The 17,727-nt window shown below is 44.5% G+C and overlaps 1 protein-coding gene across 1 annotated transcript in view; it reads right to left on the minus strand.

Annotated features, from left to right (window-relative positions):
* Window positions 1-17,727, minus strand: part of LOC126481785 (odorant receptor Or2-like) — a 93,927-nt gene that overhangs the window by 33,867 nt on the left and 42,333 nt on the right. The window contains exon 3 of the mRNA XM_050105741.1: window positions 8,260-8,493. Within this exon, the coding sequence (XP_049961698.1) occupies window positions 8,260-8,493 (234 nt within the window). The remainder of the gene's footprint in view (window positions 1-8,259; window positions 8,494-17,727) is intronic.

Consider the following 17,727-nt stretch of genomic DNA (forward strand, 5'->3'; position numbering starts at 1 on the left):
TGTAGCACGTCATCTTCGTGGTGTAGCAATTTTAATGGCCAGTAGTGTAGCTGTGAGCACGGCTGTTATCAAAAGCCGGGACGTTAATGTCGTTTTGGCTATTTGAATTTCCTATTTGTTCTTCTCGGTGGAAGTCATTTCTGCAAGGGGCTGTATGATACGTGTCGCGAGACTTAATACCTTCTGGCGTTGCCCTGGAAGGGGTTAGAGTCGCGTGAGCAACCGGAGTTAATTGTTCTCCCAATTCAATTTCTCACTTTTAGCAGTGGTTTCGATGATTTGGTAATCCTGGACATTGTTTCAAGTGCGACCATGTCTAGCCGTAGACCAAGTTTTTGAAGAGGATCATGTGAAGCGTCCGTTAAACCGCACAAGCACTGTGGTCGTCGAGATGTATTAAATGTGAATTCCCACCCGATGTGGGCGAGCGGTTCTAGGCGCTTCAGTCCGGAGCTATATGGCTGCTATGGCCGCAGGTTCGAATCCTACCTCGGACATGGATGTGTGTGATGTCCTTAGATTAGTTAGGTTTACGTACTTCTATGTCTAGGGGACTGATGACCTCAGCTGTTAAGTCTCATAGTGCTTAGAGCCATTCGAACCATTTTTTGAAGCGAGAATTACAGTGGAATTTAGACATTTTCTTGGTCTGTTGCAGTTTTCTACTGTTGTGGTATGCTTTGACTATATTGGACCTGGACGTAGTATGTACTCATCTTATTGTGACTGTTAAAGTCGCTTCTGTATGTCTACTTCATGGAGAGCACCTGCCAGCTACCCTTGAGCTGCCTTCACTCGCGTTATGTATATTACTGTTTGTAATTTGTATTAAAATTTTGTACATTTTAATGTTCGTGACTTTATGAGTCAAGTGCTGTTGTTGGATAGTGTCGAGTTCAGTTAGGATGGCCACATGTTGGTGGGTTGTAGATGAATCGCACGTATCATATTGAGATGTCGAATTTGTGATAATACAGCCCATTGATAGTAACTGGCGCATTTGAGGTTCACGGGGTATAAAAGGCAAAGGGTGTAAAGCTATTAGTGGTACTAAGCTCTGAAGGTTTCTTATGCGTTCGTTCACTAGCCATTTGTGAAATGAAGAGTAAAAGAAATTTATTGCCTGTGTCAAGGCTACTTATAGCTTACTAGGTTTAAGTGTTCAACTATTTGCTATTGTTTTCATGGGGTGATCTTTTGCGATGATTTATTTATTTATTTATGTATTTACCTTTTGCTACAAGTTGGTTCTGAGTAGTTATTATTGGTTCTCCTCCTTTCTAAATGGCGTTCTTGAGCCGCTATGCATTCAAGTTCACTTACTGAATCACTTAAGTGTTTTCTAGGGTATATCTTAAGATAATTTTCACTGTCTGTCTAAAGGTAGTTATATCATTCTGTGCGCACTCGTTCTCTTATTAATTACTTAACTACTCACTGGGACGAGATTTAAGGTAACTTGCTCAGTCTTTCTGAAGGCAGTTGTATAAATTTGTGCACCTTTGTGCTTTATTAGATTGTCTAGACGCACTTGGAGGCGTCTTTTAAGTATTTCCTTATCCCAGTTATCTCGAGGCAACTGTAAATTTCTCTTTCTTCCGGTGTAGCTATTAAGTTTCTAACCTCTGAGATGAGTTATGCTTCTATGTTGTCTTAAAGAGCCATCAGTTTCTAAATATTAATTATTTGCTCATTTGTTGAAGCGTTTTCTGAGTTGTGGTTTGTAAAAGGGAAACTTTTGAGTCTGAAATCTAACAACTTCTGTCAGACAGGGCTTTTGTTTTTAAATGTTGCACTATTTAAATTGTCACTAAACTAAAGTATTTAATTTCTTACATTTGTAAAGTTCAGACTATTGTTTGTATTCCTGTTAATCTATCTGACTTCAGTCATGTTTTTAAATAAATATGTTTTAATAAATAATGGTGAACAAAGTTAATCCCAAGCCCTCCAGTTGTTCCACTTGATTTCCTGTTTGCCTGCTGGTGGTTTGACTCCCTGGAAGAGTGACAGGATTATTACTTTCTGCAGTATATACGAAAGACATCGCGCATAATGTCGGGTATCCCGTGAGGCTTTTGGTTTATGTTCTTGGCTAGATAGAAGCCGCAACACTAAAAAACCTGCACTGAAATAGCCTACATGAAGACTCGAAGAAGATCGTTGCTTGATTCAGAGATTGGCAATTGACCCTCAACATAAACAAATGTAACGTACTGCGCATAAATACGCAGAAAGCCCCTTAATGTATGATTACATGATTGATAAGCGTTCACAGGAAGCAGTCACATCCACAAAATACCCTGCCGGAAACAAACGATACACGCACAATGGCAAAGTTAGGTCATTAACAAGTGATGTGACAGGTAGTTCATCATTGTTGGAGTATGATAACAGATTCAGACCAATTGAAACACACTTGTCACAGTAAAGGATGATCAAACAGTGGCGGAAGAGCACGTTGCGTGTCAGCAGCCTTACGTAGACGTGCAGCGTTCTGCTGAAAATGAACCTCAGCTTCCTGTCACAGAAAGGGGAGTAGCGTGGGAATGGCAACATGAGCAATGAGCGAGCACTAGTTACTTTAGAAATGCCAAACGTGATCTCCAATTGTAACTGATGGCTGCCCACACCATGATGACTGGGGCGGGGGCTGTACATCGTAGCTGCATGCAACTGTCCACCAGTGGTCTACAGAAAGAACTTATCATCACTGAAGGCGAGCGCCATTAAACTCTCGAGTCAGCTCCTTCACAACACCAGAGGAAACGAGCTTGGTGGCATCGTGGTGTCAATGGCTGTCTTGCCACAGGCGTATGTGATCTTAGTGCTGCTGCAAGGAGGTGGTTCCCAGTGGTCCTCAATGACACAGGAGGTGCAGCACGTGCCTCAGTTTGCTACCTGGATGATGATCGGATGGCCACTGTTGCTCGCAATGTGCGTCGGTCTTGAAGATCGCCTGTATTACACAGTCGTCCAGGACGTGGCCTACAAGTGTGGGAATGTTCCACAGACTAGTAATTAAGGTAGCGACTCATCACCGATACAGTGTGTCCAACACGTGCAGCGATCGTCGATGCGTCCGTGCGTCCGCTCAACTTCCTACAGCCCCATAGTGGACCACGTTGAACCACTATAGTCATTCAACATGAGTATCCCCTCGTTGGTCGGGCGTGGGCCTCAGGATGAATGTTAGAATCACAGTTCATCTATAAACTCAATACAGTTCCAGCCTGCAGGAGGAAAATCAGAGCGCACAGAAACAAGCCTCCTGAGTGCTATCTAATGGCTGATAACCGTAACAGATGAATCACTATCCCTACAACCGCACAGTATGCAGTTATTATGTCCTGGTTCCACTGAACGCAGTCCCTGAGGATCATACATTTTCCAGCCGGCCGCGGTGGTCTTGCGGTTCTAGGCGCTGCAGTCCGGAACGGCGGAACTGCTACGGTCGCAGTTTCGAATCCTGCCTCGGGCATGGATGCGTGTGATGTCTTTAGGTTAGTTAGGTTTAAGTAGTTCTAAGTTCTAGGGGACTGATGACCTAATATGTTAAGTCCCATAGTGCTCAGACCCATTTGAACCATTTTCTTTCTTACATTTTCCATGGGAGTGTTTTTAGGAGTATATCTAGTGGAATGACGACTTAAAACAAATTGCACGTAAGGTTGACGTTAGAGTGAGATTAATTGGAAGTCGACCCAAAAAAGAGGTCGCTTACAAAGAGCTCGTTTGATCAGTACTTAATATTGTACATCAGTCTGCAATCCAAACAATATTTGGTTGAAAGGAAGTATTGAGAATATCCAAAGAAGAGCAGTGCGTTTCGTTACAGGTTCACTTAGTTAGCGCGAAAGCGTCACAGAGATCTTCAGCCAACTCCAGTGGTAGACGACGCAAGAGGGACTTCTGCATCAAGGTGTGATTTACCGTTAAAATTCCGAGAGCGTACATTCCTAGAGGAGTCAACCAATACATTGCATCTTCCTACCTATGTCTCCAGAAAAGATCGTGAACGTAAAATTAGAAAATCTGTTCAAATGTGTGTGAATTCCTAAGGGACCAAACTGATGAGGTCATCGGTCCCTAAACTTACACACTACTTAAACGAACTTATGCTAAGAACAATACACACACACCCATGCCCGATGGAGGACCCGAATCGCCAACAGGAGTAAAATCGGAGTGAGTCGAGCTCTCAGAGAGACTTCCTAACAATCTTTCTTCCTGCGAACCATTTGTGACAGGTGCAGCAAAGGGGGCAGTAACAGTGGTACTGAGGTGACAAACGGAATACCTTCTCATACCGTGGCAGACTTCCTTTTGCACGGGGTATGGCGGCATGGGCTCAAGAAGGCATTGGAAGTTCCTCGCAGACATAATGAAGCGTGCTCCATCTACAGCCACTCGTAACTGCAGAAATGTTGCTGGTGCACAATTTTGTGCATGAACTGACCTCTCCATTATGTCCACCAACGTTCGATGGGCTGCGTGTCGGGCCGTCTGGATGACCTAATCATTCGCACGAACTGTCCAGAATGTTCTTCAAACCAATCACGAACAACTATGGCCCAGTGACATGGCGCTTTGCCAGCCACAAAAATTTCATCGTTGTCTGGAAACGTGGAGGCCATGAATAGCTGAAAATGGCCTCCACGTAGCCGAACATGACCAGTTCCAGTTAATGAGCAGAGGATCCAGTTCGGTCCTTGTAAACACAGCCCACACCATTATGAAGCCATCAGAATCTTGCGCAGTGCCTTGTTGATAACTTGGGTCCATTGCTTCGTGCGTCTGCGCCACTCGGCCGGCCGGAGTGGCCGTGCGGTTCTGGGTGCTGCAGTCTGGAGCCGGGCGACGGCTACGGTCGCAGGTTCGAATCCTGCCCCGGGCATGGATGTGTGTGATGTCCTTAGGTTGGTTAGGTTTAATTAGTTCTAAGTTCTAGGCGACTGATGACCTGAGAAGTTAAGTCGCATAGTGCTCAGAGCCATTTTTTCTGCGCCACTCGAACCCTACCATCAGCCCTTATCAACTGAAACCGGGACTCAGTCAGTTTTCCAGTCGTCTAGCGTCCAACCGATATGATCGTGATTCCAGGAGAGCAAAGGCACTCGCCTCGGTCTTCTGCTACCATAGCCATTTGACTGCAAATTTCGTCCCACTGTGCTAACGGATACATTCGTCGTGAGTCCCACATTGATTTTTGCTATTGTTTCACTCAGTGTTTCTTGTGTGTTAGCGCTGACAAATCTACGTAAAAGCTTCTGCTGTCGGTCGTTAAGTGAAGGCCGTCGGCAACTGTGTTGTCCATGGTGAGAGGTAATGCCTGAATTTTGGTGTTCTCGGCACACTCTCAGAATATTGAATTCCCTAACAGTTTCCGAAATCGTATGTCCTATGACTCCAGCTCGAATTACCATTGCAGAATGCCGACAACATCTAAAATAGTCGTCAGTAGAAATAACGTGACAAACACTTGAACGAATAAAAATGGCTCTGAGTACTATGCGACTTAACTTCTGGGGTCATCAGTCGCCTAGAACTTAGAACTAATTAAACCTAACTAACCTAAGGACATCACACACATCCATGCCCGAGGCAGGATTCGAACCTGCGACCGTAGCGGTCGCTCGGCTCCAGACTGTAGCGCCTAGAACCGCACGGCCACTGCGGCCGGCTTTGCACGAAGACCTGAACGATACTCAACAGTAACTAAATACACACCAAAACAAATCGGGAGTCGATGCACACACACACAGCCGACTCATGAACAATCGGCGATCCCAAACGCGTCGTCCAGTAGGACGACCGACCGACGATCCAACAAGGCCATGGCCGGCTCAAGTAATGCATGGCGGCGATGGTCGGGCGAGCCACGTCGATGCAGACCTCACTGCTGCTCCAACCCGACTGCCCTAGTACCACATCGCCACTCCCACTGGCAGGTTCGGACTGCACTCCAGACGCGCTCCAACTAATTGGCAGACCCGAACTCGCCACGAACTCCCGACACGAACTGCCAATCCGAACTGCTTACGACAGACAACGAACCGGAAGTCATAGCAGTCTAGCAAAGATACTACAAGAGCGGATACATCGATACGCGCTGCTACCGCCGCTCACGATCAAGCAAAGCAGCAACTCAGTGACAGTAGCAATTTAAATTAACGTAGTGAGGTGAAAGTACGTTAAAAACAGGGTGTAAAATACACGATGGCGGGAAGATGAGCCTCGCACGGCTCAACCAAGTTGCTGTGCAAACTCATTCACACATAACTCTCTGGTCAAAAACTAAATTTCAATAGTAGGTCTCAAAAATACGGTAAAGAGTATTTGCCGTGAAAGGGCTGGATGTGAGGAAGAGCCAATGTTACAAATAGCGCTGGCCGGCCGCAGTGGCCGAGCGGTTCTAGGTGCTTCAGTCTAGAGCCGCGCGACCGCTACCGTCGCAGGTTCGAATCCTGCCTAGGGCATGGATGTGTGTGGTGCCAAATGTTCAAATGTGTGTCATCAGTCCCTAAGCTTACACACTACTTAACCTAAATTATCGTAAGGACGAACACACACACCCATGCCCGAGGAAGGACTCGAACCTCAGCCGGGACCAGCCACACAGTCCATGACTGCAGCGTCTTACACCGCTCGGCTAATCCCGCGCGGCTGATTGGTGTCCTTAGGTTAGTTAGGTTTCAGTATTTCTAAGTTCTAGGGGACTGATGACCTCACATATTAAGTCCCATAGTACTCGCAGCCATTTGGACCATTTTACAAAGGGCGCTGGTTAAAAAAGGTCCAAAAAGTGATGAAGCTGAAAAAAAGACTCAAAAGTGGCAACTAAACGACAGGAGTGTTCATCTCATTTCTTTTTATTAGCGACCATACGAGGTTTGTCCGGAAAATACGTATAAAAGTTGAATAATATCTTTATGTTACGGGTTGCAGTCACCGCCAGGTGGGACTACTGCTGTAATCAATCCCATCAACGCTCAGTTCGAGTCAGAGCACTGTGCGTGAAGGTGGGAGTGTGCGGCAGCTTGTTGACACTTACCCTTTTTCACCTGCCGTCGGCATGGAGCTCTCTCTGATTGAGCAACAGCGCGTCAACGTCAAGTTTCTTGCAAAGCTAGGCAAGAATGGCAGTGAGATTTTTGAGTGTTTTAAACAGGTTTACGGAGACAATTATCTGAAGGAACCAACCGTGAACAAGTGGTTAAAAAGGTTCCGGGATGCCGAGAAGAAGTGAACGATGACCCTCGCCCAGGACGCCCGTCGACATCCAGTTGCGATGGAAATGTTGAACGAATTCGGGCTTGTGTTCTTAAAGATCGTAGATTGACAGTCAGAATGATGACGAGCTGTCAACCCCCAAAACAATCATTCACGAAATCCTGACACAAAAACTTGAAATGAAGAAATTGTGTACGAAAATCGTACCGAAGCTCTTGACGCCAGAACAGAAAGCAAAGATGGTCGAGTGCTGTGACGATTGGTTGGAAGCAGAGGAACGAGGGGACTTTCTCAACCGAGTCATCACTCGAGACGAGTCCTGGTTTTACGAATTCGATGTGGAGCTCAAATCTCAAAGCAAGGAATGGAAACTAGCAGGAGAACCGAGAACAAAAAAGTCGCGAAAATCGAGGTCCAATGTGAAGACAATGTTGATTGTTTTCTTTGATTCTAGGGGCATTGTTCAAAAGCAATTTGTCCCTCCCGGCCAGAGAGTGAACGGAAATTTTTACGTTGAAGTTCTGACACGTCTCAGAGCTCGTATGGCCCGAGTTCGACCGGAGTTGGCAAAAGGGAACAGGTGGATCCTTCGTCACGACAATGCGCCCGCTCACACGTCGCTCGTTGTGCGGGAGTTTTTGGCCCGAAGCTCAATCACCGTGACAGACCACCCGCCTTATTCACCCGATTTAGCCCCGCGTGACTTCTTCATGTTCCCGAAATGCAAAATGGTGGTTCGGGGGCGGCACTTGTGAGATGTTGAAGCCATCAAGGCGAAAATGACTCGGCAACTGAACAACATCACAACTGAAGACTTTCAGCAGTGTTATCGACAGTGGAAACGGCGCTGGCAGAAGTGTATCGCGTCTCAGGGCGAGTACTTTGAAGGAGGCCATATTGTAATACCTGAATAATTGTCAAATATAGTTACTATTCAACTTTTATACGTATTTTCCGGACAAACCGCGTATAAGTAGCGGGAAAATGTACGCTGCAGCAGATGAGAAACCTCGGTGCGGCGATTACCTCGTACGCGGGCGACACGGTGAAGGGGAAGGGGTACCAGACGAGCACGGGGAAGCCGTCCTTGGCCCTGCAGCTGGCCGCGGGACAGACGCGGCCGCGCACGGCGGGCAGCGCTACGCCGCACACGTACGCCACGGCGCCGATGGCTACGTGGCCCACCACGACGCGGCGCGCCTGCCGGCAGCAGCCCGCGAACACCGACGCCTTCTCGCCGGCCAGCTCCCGGCCGTACTCCTGCGGGAACAGCGCCGCCACCCTCCGTTACGGTCACTTCACTCTGCGCATCATCGGAACGTCACGGAAGGGTGGACAATGTCACCGTAGTACTACCAATGCTTACCTCCAATAGTCGGTTACCGCGACATACAAACATACACTATTAGCCATTAAAATTGCTACACCAAGAAGAAATGCAGATGATAAACGGGAATTCATTGGACAAATATATTATACTAGAACTGACATGTGATTACATTTTCACGCAATTTGCGTGCATAGATCCTGAGAAATCAGTACGCAGAACAACCACCTCTGGCCGTAATAACGGCCTTGATACGCCTGGCCATTGAGTCAAACAGAGCTTGGATGGCGTGTACAGGTACAGCTGCCCATGCAGCTTCAACACGATACCACAGTTCATCAAGAGTAGTGACTGACGTATTGTGACGAGCCAGTTGCGCGACCACCATTCACCAGACGTTTTCAATTGGTGAGAGATCCGGAGAACGTGCTGGCGAGGGAAGCAGTCGAACGTTTTCTGTATCCAGAAAGGCCCGTACAGGACCTGCAACATGCGGTCGTGCATTATCCTGCTGAAATGTACGGTTTCGCACGGATCGAATGTAGGGTAGAGCCACGGGTCGTAACACATCTGAAATGTAACGTACACTGTTCAAAGTGCCGTCAATGCCAACAATAGATGACCCAGACGTGTAACTAATGGCACCCCATACCATCACGCCGGGTGTTACGCCAGTAGGGCGATGACGAATACACGCTTCCAATATGCGTTCTCCGTGATGTCGCCAAACACGGATCCGACCATCATGATGCTGTAAACAGAACCTAGATTCATCCGAAAAAATTACGTTTTGGATTCGTGCACCCAGGTTCGTCGTTAAGTACACCATCGCAGGCGCTCCTGTCTGTGATGCAGCGTCAAGGGTAATCGCAACCATGGTCTCCGAGCTGATAGTCCATGTTGCTGCGAACGTAGTCGAACTGTTCGTTCAGATGGTTGTTGTCTTGCAAACGTCCCCATCTGTTGACTCAGGGATAGAGACGAGGCTGCACGACCCCTTACAGCCATGCGGATAAGATGCCTGTCATCTCGACTGCTAGTGATACGAGGCCGTTGGGATCCAGCACGGAGTCCCGTATTACCCTCCTGAACCTACCGATTCCATATTCTGCTAACAGTCACTGGATCTCGACCAACGCGAGCAGAAATGTCGCGATACGATAAACCGCAATCGCGACGGGCTACAATCCGACGTTTATCAAAGTCGGAAACGTGATGGTACGCATTTCTCCTCCTTACACGAGGCATCACAACAACGATTCACCAGCCAACGTCGGTCAACTGCTGTTCGTGTATGAGAAATCGGTTGGAAACTTTCCTCATGTCAGCACATTGTAGTCGTCGCCCCCGGCGCCAACATTGTGTGAATGCTCTGAAAAGCTAATCATTTGCATATCACAGCATCTACTTCCTGTCAGTTAAATTTCACGTCTGTAGCACGTCATCTTCATGGTGTAGCAATTTTAATGGCCAGTAGTGTATTTAATGTGCCCACGAAAGAGAAGAGAAACACATCGAAAAACTTCTGATAACTGTAAATTCATGACATTTACACACATTCAAGATAAAAAAATATCAAACATTGTTACACAACATGATTTTCTTTCTTTCATTTTTAATTTTTTAAACAACTCGTTTCGAAGCATCTCAATATATACACCAGAATAAATAGCAAACAGTACCACCTGTTAGTGCTTTCGGGGACTATTTGTGTAAATGGAGTTATTCGCTTCTGGAAAGTTGTAATTTCATTTTTTATTATTTCAGGATACATTTCATTATAAGCTTAAATACACTCCAAGACAAAAAGAAGACGACGCACCGCTAAGGAATAGTCCGAATGGGATGGAAATCGAAAGATTTATGTACATCTACAGTCAAACGAATGATTACAGTTTCAGAAAAATTCGATAATTTATTCAAGAAGAATACTTCCGCAGATTCAGCAAATCAATAACGCTTTAGTCCACCTCTGGCCCTTACCCAAGCATTTACTCGGCTTGTTGTTTATAGAGCTGCTGGACATCCTTCTCAGAGATATCATGCAAAATTCTGTCCAGCTTGCGTATTAGATCGTCAAAATCCCGAGTGTCGGTTCCACTCCACTCCCTGTAAAGGAAACGTTATCGCTAACAGAAGTTAGTAACTACATATTAGCATGAATGAAAATCTTAGATTTTCGTTATTAAGGTTTATTTTTACCCTAAGCATGACTTCATGGCATAGCAATGTTAGCAAAATTACTTACAGGATGGTAAAATATTGATACTCGGTATTCACAGCTGTGAAGCGAAATTCCTAACTATTGTAAGATTCTTTAATGGTAAGACGGTTGATGACCATGCCAGGGGGTCGGTAGAAATACAAACAAATTAAATACAATTGGGGCCAGAGATATTAATTACGCTAAAATGCAGAATGAAAATACCCTAAATTTAATGGAGGTCAGTAAAGAGCAAACACAAAGAAGCACACATTTAAAGCAGTTTATAGCTCTACAGTGGCTGATCATTCATATTTGTCAGATCGGACATCTCGCGTTTCTGCTTCGGTTAGAACTGCCAATCGTGAATATGTTTAACTACAGGTCATGGTTGAATGTACTAAAAAATTAGGAGAGACTGAGACGACCGCAGTTCTGAGTTTCAACTGAATATCACTTGTTGGCGTGGCGCGGACGTGCATATGTTTATCTTAATTCGGCGGCGGCAGTGGCGGCTGTCGGCGAGAGCTGTGAACCTGAGAATCCATTGTAAATCTCTCTCGACAGTTAAACGCGTGTCAGATCCATTTCCTACGTCTTCAGTGAATGCGAGACTCCTAGTTATTCCCTAGCTGAGTTAACTGGCATGGTACACGCTATTTGGCTGGAATAGCGCCTACGTTGTTGCCGTTAAGTAGCTCACAGTTGTTAACTGTCAGTGCTCGGTGCAATTCCCTGTACTAGGAGACTTTGCAGTTCAACTTCTTACGAGTTAAGACGAGCCTATGAACAAGTGTTCACATAATGACCCTCGCAATCGTCTCAGCGTGGCGCTAGTCACCTTGCTCAAACACTCGACGATTTCTGCAAGACAAGAGCCAATTACTCTGCCCGCAATTTGCCTTTATCAGAGCTGGTGGCCACGCGTTTTCTTTCTGGCCAATCAGAGCGTTCGTACTTCGTTACTACTCCATGCAATACAGTTTTGGAGCCTATCACAGGCGTCGTTTCTTTTGTGGGGCAGAGTTTAAACTTTTGCTAGGTAATACCGAGACAAACAGCTTTTTCTCTCATGCGAGTTTTTAATGCAGGTGTCTACAACGAGTCACCAATGTTTTGATTTGGGTTTCTCAGGACGTTTTATCTCCGGACGTTTTACCAGGCATCTCCCGCCGTGTTCCTGTAGAGATGCTTTCCGAAGGGTCATCCTTAAAAGCAGGGACAAGGGGCGGCTTTTGCCGGCAGCCTATGCAGTGGCGGCGGGCGTCTCATTGTGTCCGGTAGATGCCCGTGGCGAAAGGTGTCGGCATACATGGAACGGGCATTGCCGTCACAAAATTCGAAAGGTGTCGGCATACATGGAACGGGCATTGCCGTCACAAAATTCTCTTCCCCTCAGAACTGGGTCTCGTAGCTCGGTTCGGGGAAATTACTTGCGTGCAAGTACTAGTGTGAGTGTTAGTGGTTTATATTCATGAAATGCTGATCCCATACCGCATCGCATCCGTTGACAACAGTTGTAGAGCAGTGAACATATAGTGCGTAGTGGGGCGATCACTCTGTTGTAGAACTAATTCACAAAACCAAGATCGCTTCGATCCTGTTTACTAGATAACCGGTTTAGTGTGTTGAAACCGGTTATCCAGTAAACAGGATCGAAGCGATCTTGGTTTTGTGAATTAGTTCTATAATTGCAGAAGATGACATGGCGATCGGTCTGTCTCGATTGGTCGATTGGTCCACCAGGGCCAGAACGCTGAGCTTTGGTTTATGACTCGAAAAGCTGTCTGGAGGAATGTTGTGATAAAGAAACGTTGCATTCGATTAATCATAGCAATATATGTCCTCACCATTTTCCGGAAGACGACACAGACCGAATATCAGTTTCGTCAGTCAATGTGGAGGAAAACCTTAGATTTCGAAAACAGCTTTTCCACATCACTTAGTTCTCTCCTTGGTTATTTGAAATGTACAACGAATATTTGTTACATTAGCGAAGCAAAATGTGTCGCATACATTTAAGGCCATAAAAACCTCTGATAGTGACTTCCTGACGTTTTGTTATTCAGTTATTCAGTAAAGCACTGTAACATTTTCTGTTTAAAACAACTATTACGCATACGCTAGAGAAATTAAGAAAAAGAACCACTTGTAAACAGGAGTCTGCTATTCTTTTGTTGCATCTAACTGTGCGGCGTCGCCTTCGAAGCAACATACAGTGTACATTTGTAGAGTCAGCTCTCCTTTTTATACCTCCATGTGAAAGAGTCGAGTGTTGACAGTCTACTGCTGGTAGTGTGAATATCAGTGTAGGCCTGCTTTGAACACAGATGCGTGCTCTTGTGGTGCACACATCGCTTCCTTCTATGCTCCGTGTTGCGGTGCCCTGAGAACAAGCTGTGGCTTGGTATATGTAAGGTGGTGATGTACTGAGATGACGGAGGAAGATGTATGCCATGGATTATTTAACATAAAATCGTCATGGACATGCTGAGAGAAAGATAACAGTCTGCCACCACAGTCATGACACCCACGTCAACAATGCGTCTACAAAGATAAGTTGACCAACAGAGTTTGCAAAGTGCAGCTCTCAAGACATTCTCTTTGAACTATTATGACTGTCAGTTGCCTTAATCATTTTTGCTACCCATCATAATAAAAATACATTATTTGCTCTATCGAAACATAAAGACAAACTTACTTCAGTCATATTATTTGGCTCTAAAGTTTATTTCATTCCGCTTCACCAATTCTTCCTGACATTACATAACATTTCAAGCCATTTCAGCCAAGTTACAGAATTTTGCTGTCTGTGCAATATCTTCGAGATTGCTTACTGTGTCACTTTTCTGTGTAGTTAATAAACTGAATAATGAAAAGTGTGAAATCATCCACATGAGTACTAAATGGAATCCGCTAAACCTCGGTTACACGATAAATAATACAAATATAAAGGCTGTAAATACTAAAACTAAAGCTAAATACTAAGGGTCTACATTTACCAATAACTGAAGTTGGAACGATCACATAGATAACGTTGTAGGGAAAGCAAACTAAAGACAATCCAATAGACCTATTAATGAGATTGTTTACATCACGCTTGTCCGCCCTCTTCTGCGGTATTAATATGTGGTGTTGATCCGCATCAGGCGGGATTGACGGAGGACGTCGAATAAGTTCAGAGAAGGGGAGCTCGTTTGTGTATTACCGCGAAATAGGGGAGAGAGCCATTATAGTTACGGCAGCATCTTTTCATGAAACTTCAGTCACCAACTTTCTCCTCAGAGTACGAAAATACTGTGCTGGTGCCCACTTACGTAGAGATAAATAAACTTCATAATAAAATAAGAAAAATTTGAGGTCACACGTAAATATGTAAGTGTTCGTATTTCACGCGGACTGTTCGAGAGTGGGACGGAAGAGAAATAGCTAGGAGGTTGTTACATGAAACCTCAGAAACGCACTTAAGTGAACTGCTGAATAATCCTATAGATGAATAACACAATTCGTATGAATATATATATATATATGTGTGTGTGTGTGTGTGTGTGTGTGTGTGTGTGCACGCGTGCGTGAACATTTTCCCATAGATATTAAAACTGTTCTTACCTAAATACAGTGTTAGACGATACTAAACTATTGACCATACCTACGTCAACCTTTCAGTTATCGTACGAACAAAATTGTTTTTTTTCCAAAAATTTCGATTTCAAAAGTGTGTACAGAAAAGTAAAGCAGTCTCACTACGTGAGCTTATAAAATTTTGTTTGTAACACGACACTGGAAGCCCAGCATGCTTACTGTCGTAGCCCCTAGTCGGACACGGTGTTTAAGTAGTAAATCCCGACGGCTGCATTACAGACTATCTGCAGGGATCAGTGTGTGGTCAAGAGTTTTTGTATGTAGTGCTGGAGCCCATGGAAGAACTAACGGGAGCGAACTGGTAGCGTGTAGGTACTGTGTTGTTCGTCGTAACTGGTGATTCGAGAAGCGTTGTACAAGGCAAGTGCAATACTTGGCCTCATGAACTTTGGTGTCGAAATATCATATTTTCACTAGCACCAAAAAAACTACATATCTGGTGCTGCAATGGAGTCTAGCAAGAAAAATAAAATTAAACGATGTAACAATTACAAGGGTAGTAACGAGATATCTAGAGATGCCCCCTAAGAAAGAAGTAATTGCATGCATCATACAGTGGAAGCAGGCCGGAAACCTGCTGCACAAAACTATTAACAAAGCATATAGGCAGTATTGATTTTGCATGAAAACAACTGGAGCATACCAAAACTTCATATCAGTTGTATGTTTGGTGCGAGAATTTGTGCCCATAGCTTACAGCTCGTAAAGGTAGCTTCATTATAAAGTGCTGTGCGGAGTGCTACTGAGACTAACGGCCTACTGTACAACCCCAAATGATGCGTAGTTCATAATTCTACAAATACGCACGTTGGAAATTAGGAAAATAAGGGCTCTCTATCGCTTAAGGAAAACGTATTTTGCATGAAAACAACTGGAGCATACCAAAACTTCATATCAGTTGTATGTTTGGTGCGAGAATTTGTGCCCATAGCTTACAGCTCGTAAAGGTAGCTTCATTATAAAGTGCTGTGCGGAGTGCTACTGAGACTAACGGCCTACTGTACAACCCCAAATGATGCGTAGTTCATAATTCTACAAATACGCACGTTGGAAATTAGGAAAATAAGGGCTCTCTATCGCTTAAGGAAAACGTATGAGGTGGATGTATGACATTTGAAGATGAGGCTAATACAAAAATATTAAAACATAATTGTAGTTTACAGCTACAGCAAGATGAATGGGACACTTCAGGCACAGGCATGAGAAAATTTGAATTTCGCCATTACATCAAAGTGAGGGTAACTTTTTTTTTTTTTTTTTTTTTTTTTTTTTTTTTTTTTTTTTTTTTTTTTTTTCGTCAGTTTACTGACTGGTTTGATGCGGCCCGCCACGAATTCCTTTCCTGTGCTAACCTCTTCATCTCAGAGTTGCTTGACGTATTTCAATCTCTGTCTTCCTCTACAGTTTTTGCCCTCTACAGCTCCCTCTAGTACCATGGAAGTCATTCCCTCATGTCTTAGCAGATGTCCTATCATCCTGTCCCTTCTCCTTATCAGTGTTTTCCACATATTCCTTTCCTCTCCGATTCTGCATAGAACCTTCTCATTCCTTACCTTATCAGTCCACCTAATTTTCAACATTCGTCTACAGCACCACATCTCAAATGCTACGATTCTCTTCTGTTCCGGTTTTCTCACAGTCCATGTTTCACTACCATACAATGCTGTATGGCCGGCCGCGGTGGTCTAGCGGTTCTAGGCGCTCAGTCCGGAGCCGCGCGACTGCTACGGTCGCAAGTTCGAATCCTGCCTCGGGCAGGACATCACACACATCCATGCCCGAGGCAGGATTCGAGCCTGCGACCGTAGCGGTCACGCGGTTCCAGACTGTAGCGCCTTTAGCCGCTTGGCCACCCTGACCGGCTTTGTTTCTTTTGTTCACCTTTTCTTTCTCTTTTGTTGTTTAAAAAAAGAGGGTTGGACCACCCATTTTAATTTTTATGCGTCCAGTTAAGTTTCATCGAAAACTTTACGACGATGAATCCGGCGCAGGCACACGCAATAGAAAATGTTACCTTTCAGGTGATCATCCCACTGATACACGAACTAAGCATCACTGAAGCCATTGGTGTTAATTTCTTTTAGAACCACTCTCACTAGAGTTATAAACCTAAGGAATGCTAAGGCCGCAGAAACAGACGTCAATGGAGCTATAAATCTAAGAATTTGGAAGACCCTCGGAACCGCGGGGTTAAGCAATTGACCTCTGCACTCGTATCAGACTGCTTCTAATTATCTATGATGGCAGAACGCCGAAACCGTTAACATTTTGAATTACGTAACAAAATGTGAGCAGGGTAGACAATTATTTAAATGCCAAATTTGTCTTCAGTTGATGACCCTACATGCAACTGTCAGATGAGACAAGAAGGAGATGTAAACACTTCCCATTTTCAGAATGAGGTTTTCACTGTGCAGCGGAGTGTGCGCTGATTTGAAACTTCCTGGTTTATTAAAACTGTGTGCCGGACCGAGACTCGAACTCGGGACCATTGCCTTTCGCGGACAAGTGCTCTACCAGCTGAGCTACCCAAGCACGACTCACGACCTCCCCTCAGAGCTTCAATTCTGCCAGTACCTCTCCTAGTACCTTCCAAAATTTACAGAAGCTCTTCGTATTTTACTGCAGTTTAATCGTTACAAATCCGCTAGCTCCAGTACTTTGTGAAATCCAGGCTACTCCTTCCAACAAGTGCTACAGTTTGACGTAACACGAGACAGTAACGTTTTTTTATGAAATTTGACGTACTATCAGTGGTCCCCTAAAACTTTTATTTTCAGGCCTACGCTCTCTACTCTCTACCAAGTATTTTTTTCATATTCTACTAGTAGAGAAATCTGGGACTGCCGGTTATTCATTTAGCAATTTTCTATTAGAGTGAAGACAAAAAAAATCAACATTGTTCATAGTGTTAAATCGAAAAATTTTTATTTCCAGCTTTGAAATTGTGAAACAGTCGTACAAAGAAGTAGACATCTTGTACAAATGTGTAAGTATAGTACTCAAATTAAGAGACATAGTATGCAACATACAAATTTTCTTGTATGTTTATTTAACTCAGAACTTAATTATAAACAATATTTCTAGTTTTATGTACAGGAGCCAGAACGCGATTTTGTAGACATCTCTTTGAAATGCCTCTTTATAGCTATAGAGGCGGCTATTGTTTCCGCCTTCAGCCGTTTGTGCTTCGCAGTTGAAACGAGTCAAAAGTGCTTTTAGGCGATAGGGATTTCCTTGACTCGACTGTACGAGCGTTTTAGCAGTAACGAATAAATGTATTGAAACTTTATTCATGGATGCTGAATTTTTTCACGCATCT

The sequence above is a fragment of the Schistocerca serialis genome, chromosome 5, assembly GCF_023864345.2.
Source record: "Schistocerca serialis cubense isolate TAMUIC-IGC-003099 chromosome 5, iqSchSeri2.2, whole genome shotgun sequence".
In the NCBI taxonomy this organism is placed as follows: Eukaryota; Metazoa; Arthropoda; class Insecta; order Orthoptera; family Acrididae; genus Schistocerca; species Schistocerca serialis.